The sequence below is a fragment of the Cupressus sempervirens genome, chromosome 3 (assembly GCF_028749045.1).
Source record: "Cupressus sempervirens isolate cs-2001-9-10 chromosome 3, ASM2874904v1, whole genome shotgun sequence".
Taxonomy (NCBI): Eukaryota; Viridiplantae; Streptophyta; class Pinopsida; order Cupressales; family Cupressaceae; genus Cupressus; species Cupressus sempervirens.
The window spans coordinates 792,122,063-792,143,780 of record NC_143120.1 but is presented as its reverse complement, the minus strand read 5'-3'; the positions used below and the strand labels follow the sequence as shown (position 1 = coordinate 792,143,780).

Genomic DNA, 21,718 nt, shown 5'->3' with positions numbered 1-21,718 from the left:
TTGGATTCTTTGAGAGCAAGAACACATTTTCTTCACAAAATAGGACATTTTCATGACCATTGCATATTTTAAAACATGTATTCATGCAAAATCGGACCTTTTGGAGTCTACTACATGTTTTAAAATGTCTTTATGCATAATCTCACTTTTTGAAGTGCATTGCATATTTTAAAATGTGTTGATAGGCAAAATCAGACCTTTTGAGGCCACTTACATGTTTTAAAATGTCTCACCTTTTTTATGCTTAAGCACAAAAACTCTACTTTTCGTGTCATTGCATCAAAAAAATCCACTTTCATAAGCTTTTGATGTAATAGCATGAAAAAAATCCTCAAAAGTGAGTTTTACATGTAATAACATGAAAAGTTTCCACTTTTCAAAGTTTTTACATGCAAATGCACATAAAAAGTCCACTTTTGCGGCCTTTAAGTCATGTATTTCACTTAAAATTATAAAAATGTCCTCAATATGGGTCAAAAATAATATTTATGTATCATATTATTCAATATAACACATAAACATTAGTTTAAAGTGACATTTAAATAAGTATTTGATTTTAAAATCAAAAATTTAAAATGTAACTATATAATTTTATAGTCACCTTAAGTGAAAAATTAAAAAATAACTCAACTTAAAATTATAACATAAAGTGCACTATAGTCACTTTAAATTATAAATTAAAAGATAAAGTAACTTAAAAGCATAACAAAAAGTGAGTAAAATGTTATATTTTTGAAAAAGTGAATGTCAAATTGAAAATATAACATCATTTTTTTAATTCGTGTTGTTACACCTAAAATGTCCACTTTTGAGGCACTAAAACGGACATAACTTTTGACTGACAACTCCGATTGACCTCTAGGTTAGACCGAAACGAAGGGGAAATTGAAAGGCATGACATGAGCAAAACCAAAGGACTAAAAACAGGCAAACGCAAACTCAAAAACAAAGAACAGACTATGAAGGCTTCAAAAATCAAGCAAAGGCTCGACAAAGAGCAAAATGAAAAAGACTTGATGAAGGCCTTCAGTAAAATAATTCATTATATCAATTGAAACTGATTGGTTGATCAATACTAACCAATTAAATAACGAACTAAACTCAGAGAAATGCGAAACTAAGCTTGAAAATGTTTCGTACTGTTACCTACATTTTGTGCTGACAAAATGCAAGACAACAAGTAGCTATCAATAGATTACTTTTTTTGGGTGGATGCCTACTATAAAAATAAACATATTAAGATTGCAAGAGGTTAAGGGGGGTCAAGGGAGTAAAGGAACCCAAACACTTTCTTGCCTGAATTGTAATCTTTCTTGATCCATTAATTATGAGTTAAATGTTATGTCCACACTGCATTTGTAATCTGTTTTCTAAGAAGCTGCTATGGTTGGCTGCCATGCACGGGAAAGGAGGAAAAAGGTGAGACATGACTCATATTTTTTCTCTTGTCAACCTCATCCTGCTTATGTCTTGTGTCCTTCATTCCTTGTTCTTATGCGATGCTTGTGAGCTTAAAGAAAAGGGTACTCCTCTTCACCCAATTTCTAGAATTAAAGTTGAAGCAATATCTGCAAACATTGAATAGAGTGTGAATGGTATAAATCTAGATGGAATTTCATTCATGATTTACATTGTGGAAAAAGATCTTAGTCCAAGAATTGGGCATGATAATCCTCCTACAACCCCTTAGTGCTCAATCTCGTACTATTTTTCATATGTTTCTTCTCAATTACATTACAGTACTTTGTGTTCCTCCTAGTGTTTTTCCATGTATCCAACTAATTTGTGGACAAAGTGTATTTAATTTAAATATGTCATCTATTACACGATGATCCAACCCAAAATGCCTCCTTCCACAGCACCTTCCATATGGCTATTTTAGCCACAGGGGCTACATAAATAAATGTTTATTTTGTTTGTAGGGCTTCTCGATTAAATGTTATTCAACATTTAGTTTTTGGATACATGGAAGGCATTTTTGTTTGATATTTGACAAGCAATATAATTTAGAGTTTATTGGTTAGTTAGAACACTTAACAATGAACAACTTACATTGACTCTTTCAAATATGCCATGATTTTTATATAACCCAAAAAAATATTATATTTTCTATCTATCTATATAGATATAGAGAGATCATTAATCTTTTTCCAATAACTAACTCAATATGTAAAACGTTTTAACATATACATTGATCCCAAGTGAAACATTTAATATTTTATTATGTAAACGATGTTCTTCTATAGTTAATATTGTTGAAATCATGTGTACTCAATATGGGCAGCCACGAGAATGGTATTTTCTATGTGATTTTTTCCATTATAATGGTATATAATTTGATTGATTGGAATATCTTCTCTTCAAATACTTATTTGTTCAATTATAATCATTTCCACATTTCTCTGAAACAAGTGACAATTTATGGACTTCATTGATTATAGTATCAGAACCAGAATTGGTTTCTTCTTGGCTATCACTATTGTTTGAAATATCACCATGCCATCTAGAGTTTGCATACTCACACATATCCTCAAAGAGATAATTGGCTATGTACTAATAAGGAATTAATTTCTGTAGAAAGCATCTTCATACAAAAGTTCAATGATTTGGTCTGGTGAGGATCAGGCAATACGTCAATTATATTTGCATCTGAATACTTTGAACAGACCTGATGCTTATTAGATTTTAGTTGATATATTTCCAGAACTATATACATCATCTTTTTTATGCTCCATAAGACTGATCCTAACGGATCCAAGCTCCATCATGTGATAGGAATGGATGAGTGGCATCTCTTCATCGCAGTCTTAATGTGAAGCTCTTCATTGCACCTATTGATTGATCAAATAACTAATCCGCTTTAGACTTAATTAATGAATTAACCATTCTTTACAAAGTGATTTGTGATCTGTTCTCTTGCTGATTGAAACCAAATAATCATTATTTTAAAAGTGATGATAATAAATGGATATTATAGTAATTATGACGATCACTCTACCTTAATATACAGTCCACCTAGTATTCTCCTTGCTTATAGTAATCATTAATAATATCTAATACTATTCAAAATTATATTCGTTGATCATTGCTAAAGTAATATTTTAAATCTGCGTCATACTTCCTTCGATACCATATTTGTCTTTAGAATATTAATGAAAGGAACTTTACAATCAATATGTGGAATGCCATATAATGGACATGTCAGAACATGAAATCTCTGTTTATTATGTGAACCTTACTGGTTTGATTTAATCAAGGGCAATATCATGGTCTTAATGTTGATGAGGTTGGCCACTAATAAGATCATTGAACCCAAATCATACTTTGGATAAGCTTAAGTACAGATTTTTCACTGGCACCACTTGGGGGCCACTTCTTGAGATTTAGGACCTAGTCGTCTCAAATTTTAGTAAGCTCTTTGTTCGTTCATTGGCATCATTTCAGAGTTTATCTTTAAAAGTTTAATGTGTTTTTTATCCTGTTAAGGAGATGATTGAAGAAGCAGTTTCAGAGGTGAAGTATCCCCCCTAGTCTCCTGGTTTCTCCAATAAGATGAAGTGTGGTAGTGTGGTAGTGTATTTCTGTTTTGACAAAGTATTTTCTCTTTTTTTATTGTTACAAGATTAATCTAAGTTAATGTTGTATGTATAAAGAGTGGGTAATTTCCAATAAGGAATTTCTATGCCAATGATTTGTAGCTTTCAATCTCTTAGACTTTTCCTTGTGCATTCCTACTGGATAGTCATTACATTTGGTAGTCACTCTAACTGCTTAAACTTTACATTTACATAAATGAACAGGGGAGTGGTGGAACAATGATCCCATTGAAGTTGAAGCTGAAGCAAATGAAACTGGAGGTGTGCCCAATATTTCAAACGCTTTCACTATAAATGGACAACCAAGAGACCTCTATTCATGCTCAACATCAGGTACCCATTTTCTTTTTGTTAGAAAAGGCATTGGATTCAACTGGGTATAGCTCAATAGATCAAAAACAGTTAATTCTAAACAATTTGTCCATTTCTAACTAAACAAAATCAACATAGTGAGCAATAAAATTTGATGTAAATCAAAATAGTTCACTGCGTTTTCGTTTTTTCCTATTTTGACATGATTTAGCCTTTTTAGATATGATTCTATCTTTAATTAGTGCTCCCTTTTGAATCTAACATACCAAGTATGACACTTTATTTTCAAATATTTTGGTGTGGCACTTGTTGTAACAAGGATTACATCTTGATGGGATACTTTAAATCTGGGAAATCTGATGAAACATTGAAATATTTTTGAGCCTATGGGTTGCATATAACGAAAGCGACTTTCTAGATTATGGGTTGGCTCCCCTTGAGATCACCTAAAAACTTTGATAGAGAAAAGGGGAAGGACTGCTTTGGAATGAAATGTTAAATGACTTAAAGGTGATACAACAAACTACTAGATTTCAGAATCCCTAACAGCTGATTTGACTTACAGTATCTTCAAATGAAGCTGTATTTGTTCACAACTCAATCATAACATTCCATGCATGTGTTTTTTCAAATGAAAGTACATTTTTTCAACACTTGTCTAAAGGAAAATTTGAGATTTTCACAATTTCAATTAATTGAAAACCAATAACATAGCTTAAGATTTGTATAATTGTGAAATTTCTTGCAGTGAACTGAAGCCTTGAATGAGATAAAACTATAGAGCTTGCATGTTAACCACAAAAGACTAATGCAAGATTGGATGAAGCTCCTTGATATCTAGAGAAGAGAAGGAAAGAAACCCAATTTTTTTACAAATGCTCAAAGTATCTTCGAAGGCCATGCATGAACAAAAACCTTCAAAGACATCAAGTCAAATTGTAGGAACCTTACTATTTTCAGTTTTTGAAGCTTCCTAGATTGGTGGCTAAATGTTGAGTCCTTAACTGATTGTTGAATTGCTGCATTTTCCTTTAAACCTCCACTTTTTAAGCACTTGAACTGATCTTGAACTGCTTACATGATCCTTGAAAAGTGGCTTGTCTACAGGTGATGCAAGATGCAGGAATCTATTTGAACTTGAAGCTCATATTAACCTTCTCAGGGTGGGATAACTTTTTAAGAATTACAATGTATCCTCCATTGACACTATGACTGTGATTTTACTATCCAGTCTTCAGTCCATTATTCCATGATGCCTTCGAATGTCTGAAGGCTATTTTCTGATTGTTTATTGGTCACATCTCTTTTTCTCATAAATTTCTTGCATTTATGTGTTCATGACTGACCAATACTGTCATTTCACCTTATAATTACTGTTTACCTTGATGTCATGAGGATATTCTCTGCTGCAACTTTAATGTAACTTTTCTTTGATCTTCATTCTCACTGACATTGATAAATTTTATCACATCGATATTGTAGCATGATGCATGGTTGATCACTGATATAAACAACATTATCATTGTACACAAGGCATTGGATATTATTATTTATTATCTTTCCTGTTGAAAAAGAATTGTCCATTTGCTGTCCTATCATGACCATGGAGATCACTCTTGCTTTCAATACACTTTAACATCTTGTTGCTCACGCTTTGTTTTATAACTTTGCTGTTGACAGTCATGCCTGCCCAAAACTTTGTTGTGCATCTTTTTGTTCCCCTCATAAGAGTGATCTCCAGTCTTGTCCTTTTTATGCCATCTCCACTGTCATCCAACCTTAAAAATCGCATTTCTCCACTAATCTTGATCTTATGTCAAGCTATCTCTTCAACTGACAGGCACCATATCATTATGTGTGATTCTTTTCACTGTTGCTTATATCAGAAATAACCACATCACTGTTTACAACTTTTACTATCCCCTTCCACTGTCTTAGGCTTTCTTCCTGAACTGTTATGATCATGGTAGCAGTGCTCTTAATCTGTTAAGATGGTGATTTATTTTCCTATGATTCTCCACATAATCATGGTTTAATCTTTCACTTAATCATTGCACTTTGATCTACTGCAACACTGATCATTACATCTTATGTCAACATTTTCTTAGATCGGTGCTATGGCATCATTCGAAATAATTGTCCTTATGGTAGCCATGGCTGTTCTCCACTGTTCTGATCACATTTTGACCACTGTTTTCTTTTTTCATTTCTTCCACTGTTCACCCCTCACCGTGGCAATGCATACCACAGTTATTTAGTGCCTTTTCTCATTATTTACCATTTCCATGACACAATGCTGTTGGGTTTCGAACCCTTTCTATGTTCTTGTCATACACGTGTTTTTCTTTTTCCATCATTGGCTGTTTGTACAAGAAAATGACTATATTTTGATGTATAAACTATAAAAGAGTCACTGTCATGTAGTCACTGCAATTGAGTCTTTCAAATCATTCTAAGAATTCGCTTTCATGCATTCATTGTCACTTTATGTATGGCTGCTGCTTTAACGGTGATTATCACTATGTTTTGAACTTCCATGATCTTGTCACTATGTAAACATTGATTCCTTTCTTACTGTGCAAATATTGATTCATTGCTTGCCACTGTTTTTTTTTCACTTCAACAGGGACATTACCGCTCTGGTCTTTTTCCCTATTCACAACCTTGCATATTGTTGAAACAGTCCCTCGTAATCTTTCACTGCTTTGTCTTTGGGAGTCACCAACTTGTTACTTTTGATATTGCTCACTTTTAGAAAGCCATTGACCTTGATGGATACTCATCATTGTCTCACTGCTTTTGGTTCAGCATCATTGCCCTTTATGACATATTGATCACTGTAATGACGGAGTCCTCTTGATTTCATTGGAATGATAGTAGCTTCTTGATATTGGATCTCCCTGCTTTTCCTATCATTGTCACACTACTTTTTCCTTTCTTGCAACAGCAGACACACAACATTAAGACTTAAATAAACTGCAACCATCCCCATTGAAAAAGAACTTTGACTTGAAAAAGTATGAAAACCTTAGAAAGAAATAGTCAAATCTTTTTCAGCAATATCATTGTTTTTTTATCTATTTAGTCACTGTTTTGCAATTCTTATCAGTGCCTTTTGTTGTTCATTGTGTTCTTTTATTCTGTGTCACATGGGGACACGTTTCCTGTACAAAGGGGACTCAATTCCATCCCGAAAATGTTTCGGGGACTGGGACGAAAAGGGGACATCCCCCAGCTGTTTGGGAATGGATAGGCACCCCCAAAACATAGAACAGATGAATTATGAAAACCTTATTAATTTGAGTGTTTATTATATTGCTACCCACTCCTATAACTTTACATTTACAAAAATGAACAGGGGAGTGGTGGAACAGTGATCCCATTGAAGTTGAAGCTGAAGCAAATGAAATTGGAGGTGCACCCAATATTTCAAACGCTTTCACCATAAATGGACAACCAAGAGACCTCTATTCATGCTCAATGTCAGGTACCCATTTTCTTTTTGTTACAAAAGGCTTTGGATTCAATTGGGTATAGCTCAATAGATCAAAAACAGTTAATTCTAAACAATTTGTCCATTTCTAACTAAACAAAATCAACATAGTGAGCAATGAAATTTGATGTATGCAGGAACAGCAAGGTTCACTATACAACAGGGCAAAACATATCTTCTTCATATTGTCAATGCTGCAGTCAATAGTCACCTCTTCTTCAAGGTTGCATCACACAATCTCACGGTGGTATTGGTGGATGCCTCCTACACAAAGCCATACACAACAGACACTCTCATGTTAACATCTGGTTAGACACTGCTTCTAGGTCTCTTCGATCTTTTCTTGGCAAGAGGATGATCATCAGTCTTTGATTTGTTACTGCTCATGTCAACATCGTCTTGTTCTTTAATATATGTCATTATTAGATCATGTGTCAGCTCTTTCTCATCTAGCTCAGGATAAGCTTTTATTCCATGTCCAGGAAAGGTACATAAGTAAGCTTGCACTCAAATAATAGGAGCTCATATACTCTTTGCTGCAATGGTCAGACCACCAAAGAAAACTCCATACACCATACATTTGTTTAATCATTGTTGTATAACACCAAAGAGACAAGATATCAATTCTTAAAGGACTCTCTTCAATTTGCATGTGTATAATTAGCATGATTGAATGAACAAAAACATGGTATAGGGTAAAATCAAATTACAGAATAGATCTATTAAAAAATTGAAATATGAATCCATACTCGGCTCATAACTATTTAATTTACTCTTCTGTTTCTTGCCAACGAAGAAACTGTGAACCATAATGCCCAACAATCTCCAAAATAACAGTAGTTAGAATGACTCTCTAGTGTATATTGATTCTGAGATTATGCAAAAGATTGAAAATGAAATTAAATGAGACACTCAAAGAGAGGATGGAAAAATTACAAAACCAGTGAGAAAGTATCTTGTTTTTCAATAAAAAACATGTAAAAAATAATTACAATTCAAGACGTTGAAAGTCAATAAAAACATGTAGAAAATAAACAGAATTTAAGACTTGAAAGTCTTGTTTTTGAATAAAAACATGAAGGCCCATCTCTTCACTGCTTGCTTATTTCCATTTCAAGAAGGTCAACGAAAAATGAAAGATCTTCATCCATTTGCATGTCTTTAATTACACTGCTTGCTGGATTTGCCTCCTAGAGCATCTGAGTATGTTCATATTTATTAATTCATATGTGTCTGCATAGGAAAGGTCTCCTGGCAGAAGGAAGACATCATGCTCCATCTCTTTAACGTGTGCTAATGTGGATTTTGTAAAATCTGTTTGTCCTGGATCACCTGCAAATCCAAACAATACCCAATTGTCTGTCTTGTTATAATTGAAGGATGTATGGATATAACTTGGCAGTTTATTGGTAAGTTGTCAAACAATAGAATCATAGATACGCCATTTTAGCTTCAAATTCCTGGCTGACTTCTTAAAAAGTCCATCATGATATCAGATCGCCACATCCAAAATAAATAAATATTAGAAAGCCATATACACAAGTGTTGAAAATTGAACCAGCTGAATAGTTTATAAAGCAATCACCAAATAGACTCGTAGATCTAAAACCCTACATTCATTCCTAAATAATCCATTCTAATAACAGTTTTGATCACAGAAAACCTTAAGTTAAAATTTAAATAAACACACTCTGAGTGTATTTGATTGAATGTTAAAACTTGAAATCTGAAGCTGATTAAGAGGAATACGTACCCACAATTGCAAAGGTGATGGGGAACTGCAAAGGTGGAGTCTTGAAATTGAATTCAGCCCCTGTTCCTCCACAACGGTAATAATAAACTGTGTTTGCAATTTGAAGTAATGGTGATAAGAATTGAGGGGTAAATACCAAGCTTACTGGAATCAGGTTTATACTAAAAGTAAATGCTATAGATTTTAGAGAAATCCAACTGTGAAAACTTCCTCGTACCTAACCATCAAGATGAGCCTTTAAGCTTGTATCTCGAATGTAGATCGCTTTCTGTCAAATCTGTTCATTGTATTGTCATTCCACCTAATTTCAACCAGGATGTGCTGTCTTGGTAGACTTAGATGGCTATCTTTTTCATTCTGCATGCATCTTTTTCCAGAATAGTCTTTGTCAATCTGGAGTCTCTTAAGTGAGGAGGCTGAAATCTGGTTTTGTTTTGACAAAGGGCGATAAATCTGGAACTAGCAAAGAAATCTGCCTGAGTCGAATTTCTAGCTTTGTGCAGTTAGCTTCAAGCCTTCTCTTATTTATGGTTGCCCTCTCTACATTTCCTACTTTGCTTTGGAGCCACAGATTGTGATAATGAGCATATTATAAGACCTCACAATATAATTGCATGTTACACTCTTTTGTGGGCCCTTCTTTGATAGCCATGACCAAACCAATGCTTTGATCACACTGCAATACAAATAGCACTGTAAATACTATGGGCTTGCAGCAGACACAATGGTCCATAACCTATGTCAGCTTGTGTTTGTCATTGTTGTCAAGCTATTGGCATGTGATAAAGTTGTGACCTAATAACATTCTCATCAGGATTGCAAAATGTGAGATTTGAACATTAGAACTCTGTCATTTGTCTGATCGGACACTTTGCAGCTCAGGAGATATCCAATTTCTTCTTATCTTGAAGCAAAACAACTAAGACTTGGTGTGTGTATCAATACAAGATATAGTCCTTTGTGAAACAAGATGAGTTTAGATCTGGCTGGGATTGTTGTGTGGGATCTGTAGTTGGAAGTCTTTGTGAATGAAGAAGGTTGATAGCATTAATATCTGCAGATCGAAGGAGAGTTTGAATTGTCAACCTGGGAATAGCTGAGTGTCTCCCACTGAGTTATTTGCTGGTGAGTACATTTGTCATTCTGAAGCTGCATTTTGGAGGCTTGTGACCTCAAGTCTGGAGGTTGGAAGGTGCACATACAGTGCCTGCGATTTGTTGTATGAAGTCTGCAAGCCATTCTATTGCACTGCTTGACAAATCCTTGGTCTGTGATCTGTCATTAAGGATCTGGATTTATATCTTTGACCTGTGATTCCCATGTTGGAATCCACAAGCAGTAATATTGGTTGTGATTAAAAAATAGAGCGACAGCTGTGAGTAATCTGGCCTGCGTGCAGTGTTTAGAGGCAGCTGGAACCTTCACCAGGTAGCTGCGATCTGGTATGGATGCCTGGAACTAATGTCTAATGACCTGCGGACTTCATTAAGCTGTGCATTTCGAGGTTATTGGTCCAGTTCAGAAGTTTGTTTTTAGAGCTGGAGATGTCCATGACAACTGGATATTTGGTGCAATTACAATTTGAATAAGTATGTTGGCATTTGTTAACAGAATAAACAGGTTCATTTGAATTCAGGTTGTTATAGAAATCACTACATTCTCTATAGAGGTTGGAACGGCAATAACAGTTTCTTTCTGATTTGCATAAATTAGTTGTTGCTTGTAGTCGCATTGATATATGAACGAACTGTTTTAAAGACAGAACTAGTACTAGAAAAATATGTTTGGCATTAGTATTTCTAAATTTGAAGCAAAGAAGCAAAGAAGTCCTGATCATCTTATTAATAGTAGTAACAAAGTTGCTAGACAAGTGTTTAATGTAATGTCTAACCAATGAATCAAGGAAGAAATGACTCTCTAATTGGCCAACCAGACTAGGATTACAGTCCAGATTGTTTAACATCTTGTTCCCAGATAAGTTGAAGTGTTATTAAATGTCATGTTTGTCATTCTTGTGTTCCCACGGGAGTTGGAGTGCTACAATATATTATTTTTTTATCATACTTGTGTTCTTAGCCAAGGTGGAGTGGTTTTTAATCTTATTCGTTTATCATTCTTGTGTCTCATATACCAACTCTGTGTGCATGTGCATAATAATTTCTGTATATAATTTGACGCATGAGCAACTTAAGAAATCTGGTGGAAAATGCAGCAATGAAGATTGAGTATGCTTATAATTTCTAAGCTGAGCTTGAAAATGTGAATATATAGTTTTTTTTTTCCATGTAATAGGCAATCGAAATAACCTCTCTGTTATTTTTATTAACTATGAAACATAAAGGTCAGTTACTGTCCTTCATGAGGTGTGCTCACATTTCTGAAGGTTTGTGAAATAATGTGCAGGTTGTGGCACCCAACATCTTTGTGCTTTTTGACCAGATCCTTTTCTGGTTAGGGCAACTCTTCTGTTCTAGCTGTCACAGAGGGATCTCATGTATGTCAGAACAATTTCAAATTATACCAATTTATAAGTGACGTGTAAAGTTTTTGGGAAGGAAAAGTTATTGTATGTTAGGAAACTTTAGTTTCTTGCCTAACTTCAAACCTCATGATTTGTGCCTTCTGTCTGCGTTTAATCCTTTTTTTGAAAACAATTGCAGGTGAGCATCTGGGATTTGAGAACAAATCAACAAGGAGGCTGTGTACAACAAGTGTCAGGATCTTCTGGGGTTCCCCTCTATGCGGTCTGTAGTTCCTCTAATGCAATTCTAGGAACTGGTGGAGCTGAGCGATCTGCTATTATCTTTGTTCACCGTAGGTTGGTATTTTGACTTAATGTAACTGAATATACTTCTGTGTCCCATTGATTTACTTTGTTCTTTTGTGACCATTAATATAATCTCCCATTCTTAAGCTCATTAGTATAGTTGGTCTGTACTGCTTTTTTGATGTTGGCATGGATTTTAAAAATTGAAAATTAGATAGTTATATGAATGCTTAGATGATATGATGCTGTCACCAATAATCATTTTCTCAGTAACTGAGGTGGGGATGAATGAGACTATATGGATGATACACAGAGAATGATCTCCACCTTGATCCAAGAAGGGAGAGAGTGAACAAACAGTTGAGTGCACAGATGCCCTCTATCTTGTAGATTTCAAGGAATTTTTGTTAATCATGAGAAGCATACTGTGACTGAGATGAGGATCTATTCCCATCATGTTTAAATGCTGGTAATCATCTCACATGCAGTCAATCTTTCTAATTATTACAATATTCACCAGTTTCCTGTAAGGTTCTCGAGTCCTGTCTTGTTATTGCCAAGATGTATTTTGTGTAAATCTGCCAAAGCAAATGTTACAAGTAAGATGACAAAAATTTATTGAATTAATGTTACGTATGACTGATATATTAGAATATATGTATTTAATATCTTAAAAATAAGTAATCCTTTTTCAAGTACTGTCGATCCTGTGTCAAGGTAATTCCCTCATAAGTAAGTGAGGCATTAAACATGTAATCAGCAAGATTCCAGGCTTATTCAAGGTATTTTCAGAGCGTTATTTTCTAGCGTAAAGGGTTTTCCACTCATAAATCCATGTGTCATGGTGCACATATATGTTTCTATTGTTTTGCAGATTGGTACATGTTTTATGCTGATTTAGTATATTATTTTAATACTTCACAAGTCTTTTTTTTTTACACAAAGGAAGCCTTGTCTCTATAGACCACTGATTCACAGCCCCCCCATCTCAGTGGTCAGTATATTCCAACAAACTATGGGGAAGAGATATGTCGGTTTCCTCGATAATTTCTTCTGAATGACTGATGTTTCTTCTATGACTTCATGAGAAGATACAATTGAATCCTGTTCCCAAGTTCAGATGTCGGACTTTCTTGAGCTTTATCAATAATAAATATTTCTCTTTTAATCAACTCCGTGATATTTGAGATAGTACAGATGATATTTCTGTGTTTTAATAGAAACAAAAGAAATGAAACAAAATATGCTGTTTGAGTTAGTTTGTATCCTTTGTCTTCAGAATCTGCAAAATTCTGCAACAAATTCCAGATTTTAGTGTGCAGTGTTCAATTTCTTAACTGTGTTATATGCATTCCCTTGATCACACTTGTTTATGTATTTCATTTTTGGTTAAATGCCAAAGACTTGAGTCATCTATATTTTACACTGAGAAAAATCAACATATTTCAATTTTGGCATATACTGTTAATATTTCCATGTCTCGTTGTAGTAAAACTGCTTGTCTTGTCATTTTGCTTGACCTTTTTATCTCAAGATGAATGTGAATGGCTTACTAATATTCTGTCAATTCCTGTTTGAGCATGCTCATAAGCTCGCTATATTGAGGAATATATTTTTGGGTTGGCTTTTACCACCCTTGTAAAATGTTGGGCTCAATCATTCTGTTATGGTTGTCCAAACACCTTGAGAAAGGTTCTAGTGGGTATACTTTGTCCCTTCTCCTAAGATTGTGCAGGCTGACCCTCTCAGCCATGGGCATCCTGCCTGACAATGGTATTTCATTGATTTCATTTGGAATCCGGTACTGCATTCATCCTTTCCTCATTCTTGAAAATGGCTCCCTCGTCACTCGTGATATGCAGCACAATTGCTAGACAACGGCTCACCCTTCAAATCACTTTCCAAGCAACCACAACAACCACCGCTATCGAACCATTCCGCAAATTTTGCTAATGAAGTTGCATAGAGACGACTTTGGGGAGCCCCTGTATAGCAATCGGGATGCTTCACAGCCCTCCAATAGAAAGGATGCCAATGCCAATATTCGAAATCCGAAAAATGTGTCTTTCTTGAACACCAGCACTGATTCCATTGGAGGGTCGTTGGGAGCTTTCATTATCAAATCTCCCATTAGCCAGGATAGGTTCATAATAAATTGCTAGAGTGCCAAGTAGCCACCTAATGCTAGATGAGGGCTCACCATTAGATCAACTTCAAAATCGCTGAACAGATGCGCTATACAATGGCAACCGCTCCCAAGCCTCTTCCGAAATTGCGCTGGTCCAAGAAGATGATCTAAGAGAGAGTGCACGGGCAGACATTTGTTGGGGGATTCACCCGCTCTATTTTTTTTAAAACCTCATAGTTTGGTCAAAATTTCCACCAATTCTTGAAAGCTTTTTACCAAACATTGGTGGAAATTTCGACCAATTCTTGAAAGTTCTCAACCAAACATTGGTGGAAATTTCCACCAATTCTTGAAAGTTTTCCACCAAGAATTGGTCAAAATTTTGACCATTTCTTGACATTTTTCGACCAATATTTGGTCGAAATTCTGACCAAAAATGGCAAATCAGAGTTAGCAGAGACAAAAACTTTTCGAGGAATGTATTTGTCAAAATTTCGACCAACCTGCAAGTTGGTCGAAATTTCGATGAGAAAATTTGCCACGAACTGCTTGGTCGAAATTTCAACCAACTTGGGTCAAAATTTTGACCAAAATTTGTCAAAATTTGAGTCCAAATTTACTAGTATGAATCGACCAAGTAGCTCATGGTTGTCCCACGTACACTCTTGCTTGCCTAGCCATTTACCCATAGCCAGGGTGGTTCAGGGCTCGTACCCATTTGCCCAATGATGGTGGTGCCCCCGATGCCCAATTCCTTTCTGGCAATGCTTCCCGCCCACTTCGACATGCTCCTGTAAGGAAATTCCCCACGATTATACCATATTCCTCAACAAGTTGGTATTCATAAACTATCATAATGGCTAACCACCAATTCAGTTCCATGATGAATAACCAATTTTCCAAAATTTCAAGATAACAATATAATGGCATCATAACGATTAACTAACATGTCATCTTCATATGAAATTATAGCGATTACCCATCTTAACATTTCACAAGATCATAACTAATTTTACCTGTCAACTGACTTCACATGAAACCTCAATGGCTATATGGACATTTTAACTTGACTAGCTAATGAGTTGTTCATCCTCGTGATCTATAGCATAGTTTGCCAATTATTGGCAAGGCTGTTGGTTCCCTGTAGTGGTGCATTATTGAGCATGACTTTAAAGATGATAAATTAGGCCTCATTTTCTCCACAATGCCTTTTATTTTACAGATGGTGAACTTGGTTTTTATGGCATTTATAAAGATCATAGAATCCCTTTGATAATGATAGCCCAAATGTCTTAGTAACTGCTATTTGGGGGCCCAATGGAGTGCTTGTACCTCCACTTCATTGTTAGCACCCAAGACCAGCTTTTCAGATGCAACCTCCATCAAAATACAATTTCAGCTTTCCCTTGAGGGAAGGGGATCCACCTGACATTGCCTCAGTTATTATTTTGGTTTTTCACGCAAGAAACATGAGCAGGGGGTGGGTGGGTGAGGGGCAGGGCAAATGAACGCAATATTCAACTGTGTTCTTCTTTCATAGTAACACTAACATAGGACGTTTTACCAAAGTGCAATATGGAATTCGTTACCATAACTTATTCAACTTCTCTTCCACTTTACTAATCTTTAAACAACATGTCACAGGTCCCAATGTCTCTCCCTAGGATTTCTCTCATCTTTTACACACTAACCTTCTCTTCAAAGCTATGCAACAAACTTATTTGCTTTTTTTATATTTTAATTGGTGATAGATTGGTTTTACTTTAAAGTAATTTAAGATCATTCATTCTTTCAAGAATGTTGCATTTGCTATTTGTCTGCTGATTGTATTGAAAAGGGAAAATCAGGGTAGGGCTTTGGGATGCCCTTTACAGGTCTGAAACATTTAGACAGTTAGTATTCCAACAGTTAGAGACAAAAAAATACAGTCAGCATTCAAAATTTGGCCCCTAATGTTTTGTCACAAAACTTATGGGATATGGAGACAGGATATATGGCTCACCTTTCCATTAACATCATATTGCAGACAACAGAACTCTCAAAAATCCCCTAAGTAATGAAAGGGAACACGTCATATATTTTTCATGGTTGCAGAGTTTCATAAACCTCTCAAAACATAGAAATGAAATGTCCCATTCCAAGCATGCCCAGTTTAGGTGATTCTTTAGCAAAAAGGACAATTCAAGAAGTGAGAAAAAACACAGAAAGCCTGTGGAAGGTAGGAAAGGTAATAAATCTTGATCAATGTGCTAATGCTTTAAACAGGAGTATTACAACTACAAATTGGTCTTCGTACTATTACCTATGAAGAAAACAAACTAGAAATCATTATGAAAATAAGGACTACGAGAGTTGAACACTGCAAAATTGCTAGAAGACATGAAGAATAATGGACCAAAAAAGATTAATTGCAAAAAATGAAATGCCACATTATCTACAGTCCGTAACATAGAAAGTAGAAACAAAAACGATTTTGGTAAACTAAATGCTTTAACCATGAGATTTCCTCCTGTAATTAAATATGATTATTTATAGAAATGTAATCTATAGCAGGTTGAATTCTGGGCAGTACACAGAAAAGATCTAAAAACTTGTCAAATAAGATTGCCTGTACAAAAGAGTAAGCTGGTTATTTCGTCTCCACAATCAGCCCAGAAGAATTTAGTAACACACACCTGTGTCTGAAACGATCTCTTGTAAGTTATCCATAGGCTGATACATCTCGAATTACCTTTCTCACTCAATTAAAGTATTCCATAACATAACTGGAAACAGGAATCACCATCTTTCTCTGGGTTTCTCATCAGATGTTACAGTTGAAAGCTCCTTATGAACAACAGGTAATGTAATTTTTCTGTACGTTTCTCGTCGTGCAGCTTTAAGAAGGACTTTTGCCTTATCCTGAGGAGAGGAACGTCTCCTAGAAAATGTGGATTTCCTCTCTTCATCATTGTCCAAGTCGCTCCATTCATCATCGCCATCAATATCATCACCTTCTGCATCAGACCAGTCCTCGTCTTCATCTTCCTCTGAGAACTCACCATTTTCTTTCTCACCTCCCTCATCAAATTGCCCTTCAGTTCTCTGTTGCTTTTGAAAACGACCAACTGAAACAAGGGCCTGAAGCCTTTCCCTAGCAATCACAAGAGGGTCCTTCTCAATCAACTCGGAGTCACGGTAAGCTTCTCTAAGGAAGACAGAATCGCGTGATCCTTTTAAAGACACATAGAACATATCTGGATGCCTGATTAGCATTGCCCTTATCCTCTGAGAGAACTTGTAATAATCTCTGAAATGTGTAAGATGGTCTATGAGTGTTCTCTTTTCTATTGTCAGGCTAAGAAGCTCATGTACCACAGCACAAGCATGTTTCTCTGCCTCCTTTGAAGCTCGGTCCAAGTCTTTAATATCCGCATAAGGCGAAAAGAAGGGCAATGCCTTGAAGGCGCTTAGCCTCTCGCGATCGTTCCTTTTGAGGTTAAGCCCTTTTGGCAATAGCACCCTGTTGAACTTGGGTTTCCTATCAACAATCAAATTTCTCTCGGCAATCTCTCTCTCGCGTAATTCTTCCTCGGCTAATTCCGCAGCAGAGACAGCTAGTGCAGGATCCCAACTAGTCAGTTCCAATGCAGGGCCATCGGGAGAAGCAACAACCTTAAAATATTGTGGATAATTAGTGCAAATGGTGGTCCTAAAATCATCAGGAAGCCCAAGATCCTGCTTAAGGTGACTTATTCGTTCCAAGGAGACCCTTTTATCAATAGACATCATCACAATTTTCCTCAACTTAGTAACCAAGCGCTCCTCCATCTCCTGCCTTATGGCCACTTCCTCCATATAAATCTTATCAGCTGGTGGGGTCAATCTAAAATAAAGCGAATAAACCCCTTCTTCCACAATTTCAAAAACTGCAGGATATTTCTTAAGCAATTGAATGACCCTTCGCTTTCGAGTGAGACCAAGTTCTCTCCTGTACTTGCCAAGCTCCCTAAGAGACATCATCCTATTGGGCTGCTTCACAAGAATATCCCTTATCTTGGAAACCAATTTTAGCTTTTTCTGGCGCTGTATCACATTATCCAATGGCATTTCCTTTCTTCTTTTAATCACTGCAACTATTACACTACCACCATAACGTTTCAAGCAAGACTCCGTTCTATATTGAAGTGGATTCAACTCTAATCTCCCATCATTTCCGAAGAAGGAAGTCATGGCTGGTTCCAATGCTCTACGTCTAGAAGAACAAGAAGGTCTTCTCCTTAAAGAAAGAGAAGTAGAAGGTGAAAATCTGGAAGTAAGAATGGGCATGGGCATACTCACCCAGCATGTCTTTGACTCCATTGGCATCTCTAAGAATGCTGTTAACAACCAAATCCTCACAGTTGCCCTCAAAGAATTTAGGTTTACTGAACAGCCTCACAACATCAAAATATATATGTGAATATCGGTCTAGATTGAAGAATAAATAGATGCATTTCTCACCTCGCACTGTTGCAAAATCTAGAGCAAACTCGACAAGTGCCTGAAGATATTTTGCCTTCCCTTCACCAAAACCGCTGGAACAAATCCAAAGGGATAATGCTTGCCTGAGCACTGGATATTTTCCTATTCTTGAATTCTCTCTTTTCTTTTCTTTTTAATTAGCATTATTTATTTCAACCAAAACTTCAACAGCATTGAATCGGTTTTTTGGGTGCATTTTGGATTTCGTTGTTTAAAGTTAGGGAAGCTGTAAGAATATAAATATTATGTGACTAAAAATTAATAATGTTTTTTTTATAGGTTACATTTTTTTTTAAATTTTGGAGAATATTAAATATCTCATTTTTCTTTATTTATATTGGTTCATTTGAAAGGTCATAGCAAAAAAAATTCCTTGCAAAATGTTATATTATGTTTAAATTTTTCAATCACAACTCTATTATTGAATATGTCATAGGTTTTGACAAATGAGTTAGTCCACTTTAATAGACTAGATTTTAAGTAGGAGGTATTTTCCATAGCAAGTCAAATTGTGATATTGCTATCAGGATTCATGTGTGAATCACTATTCATGATACATGGGACATCGAATTTGACTCTGAAACTACACAATTAAATCCTAATAGCAATATCACAATTTGAATTGTTGTCGAAAATACCTCCTACTTATCAATTAATGAGCTTAAGGGGCTTTCTGATGATTGGTTCATAAGGCACAACTCGTGGTGAAGGTTTCGCAAATGGGGTTGCAAGCAAAGTGGACCATGGAGGAAACTCTGTAGTTAAGCGTGCTCGAGCTAGAGTAGTACTGGGATGGGTGACCTCCTGGGAAGTCCCAATGCTTCACCTCTATGAGCATCATCTAGATCCATTGAGTGCTAAGTGTTCCATTTTTTCTTATGAGAGATGGATTCATGTGTAAATTACTACTAATGATACATGGGTCATCAAGTTTGACTCAAAAACTACACAGTTAAATTATGATAGCAATATCACAATTTGACTTGCTGTGGAAAATACCTCCTACTTATCAATTGATGAGCTTAAGGGACTTTCTAATGAATGGTTCATGAGGCACAACACTTGGTGAAGGTTTTGCAAATGGGGTTGCAAGTAGAGTGGGTTTGAAACTCTATAGTTAACTGTGCTCGAGCTTGAGTAGTATTGGAATGGGTGACCTCCCGGGAAGTCCCAGTGCTTCACCTCTATGAGCATCACCCATATCCAATGAGTGCTAAGTGTTCCATGTATTCTGATGTAGATACGCTCTGATACCACTGACGAAGGGCCACACCACCCTTACCAACTCACAACCAATAATGCAACAATATGAAGACAATTTTATTATACCTAAAAATTCAATAGCAATTACAATAACATTTTTCCAAGATCTCTCAAGATCCAATCCAAACCCAAGCTAGTCCAGATCCACACTCTGGTAGAAACCTCTAAGATCTCAACTTGTGCTCGCAAGCCACCAAGCAACCTCCTTGTTTCTAAATCGCAATCACTAGCTCTTCTCACAAACTTAATCCAAGATCCAAGTGTAAACTGCCTCACATTCGGCGCTCTGTCTACACTCACAATTCCACCACAATCCTGCTGTAAACTGCCTCACATTCGGCGCTCTGTCCACAGACTTAGGAAAACTCCCTCTTCACTTCCTCCTTCTCTTTCACACCTTGAAGCCTCCCAAGCTTTCCAAGCTTCTCCTTGAGCTTCCCCTTGAGCTTCATTTAGAAATGCTCATATGCCTTGCTTAAATAGGCACTTACCACCCCATGCATGACTTATCCACAACCTTCTACAACTTCCATAACCTTCTAGAATTACAACTAAGCACCACCATGTGGCCCAATTAGAAAATTACATTTCCTTTATGGATCACAACAAATATTAAATGCAAGATTTAAGAAACTTTCCACAAGCTTCTAAGATGCCACCTACACACCTCGAAAATAGAAATCCCCTTTTCCTTTATTTTCTCCTTTTTCCCCTTTTTAATTTTTTATTATTTCTCCTCTAATTTTCGTCACTTTCTCTCTCCTCCACAATTTTTTTTTTTTTCAATTTTCCCATGCAAGATGCTCCTGCATCCTCATGAGAGATGGATTCATGTGTGAATCACTACTCATGATAAATGGGTCATCAAGTTTGACTCAAAAACTACACAATTAAATCTTGATAGCAATATCAGAATTTGACTTGTTGTGGAAAATACCTTCTACTTATCAATTGATGAGCTTAAGGGGCTTTCTAATGAATGGTTCATGAGGTACAACACTTGGTGAAGGTTTTGCAAATGGGGTTGCAAGCAGAGTGGGTTTAAGCATGGAGGAAACTTCGTAGTTAAGCACGCTCAAGCTGGAGTAGTATTAGGATGGGTGACCTCCTGAGAAATCTTAGTGCTTCACCTTTGTGAGCATCACCTAGATCCAATGAGTGCTAAGTCTTCCATTTATTCTCGTGAGAGATGAATTCATGTTTGAATCACTACTCATGATACATGAGTCATTGAGTTTGACTCAAAAACTACACAATTAAATCCTGATAGTAATATCACAATTTGACTTGTAGAAAATACCTCCTACTTATCAATTGATGAGCTTAAGGGGATTTCTAATGAATGGTTCATGAGACACAACACTTGGTGGAGGTTTTGCAAATGGGGTTGCAAGAAGAGTGGGTTTAACTGTAATGTCCCCCATCTTTTAGACCCTCAATGGAGTTCTTAGCATTTTGTTCTCTGAAGGCTAAGTGGAGAAATAATGATAAATAAATAAAATTAAAGTCAATAAATAAATATATCTAAAGGTAACTTTATATTTAATTAATTTAATTTTCTAGAAGCATAACTAATTATTGTATTGAAAAGGGGGAAGCTTCTAAAGAGTGCATTTTCTAGAAGCACAACTAATTATTGTATTGGAAAGGGGGAAGCTTCTAGAGAGTGCAATTAAATAATATTTTATTTCCTTCTAGAAGGATGAAGGAAAAGAATAATAGAGGTGAGAGCTTCATTGTTAGGCATCTGATTATTGTCAATTGCATTTGATATGAACTTGGGAGAAGAAACTCAGGGTTTCTGATTTCAGTGAGCCATTGGAGAGCATCAATTCTTTAGTGTTGCAACCATTTTAGGTGGTGAAATATTCACTAAATTTGGCATTCGGTAGAGCTTCATTAT

The 21,718-nt window shown here is 35.9% G+C and overlaps 1 protein-coding gene across 4 annotated transcripts in view; it reads right to left on the bottom strand.

Annotated features, from left to right (window-relative positions):
- LOC149569175 (protein WHAT'S THIS FACTOR 1, chloroplastic-like) overlaps positions 1-18,760 on the bottom strand; it is a 40,927-nt gene extending 22,167 nt beyond the window's left edge. The window contains exons 1-3 of one of the 4 annotated variants that reach the window (XM_089821942.1): positions 9,372-18,760; positions 9,155-9,241; positions 8,346-8,733 (exon numbers count right to left, since the gene is read on the bottom strand). In XM_089821942.1, coding sequence (XP_089678068.1) covers positions 16,828-18,396 — 1,569 coding nt within the window. In that variant the 5' untranslated portion in view covers positions 18,397-18,760 and the 3' untranslated portion in view covers positions 8,346-8,733; positions 9,155-9,241; positions 9,372-16,827. Of the gene's footprint in view, positions 1-8,345; positions 8,734-9,154 lie in introns of those variants that run through there. The other 3 variants (XM_089821941.1, XM_089821940.1, XM_089821943.1) reach the window with 3 other exon arrangements.
- Between the last annotated feature and the right edge of the window lie 2,958 nt (positions 18,761-21,718).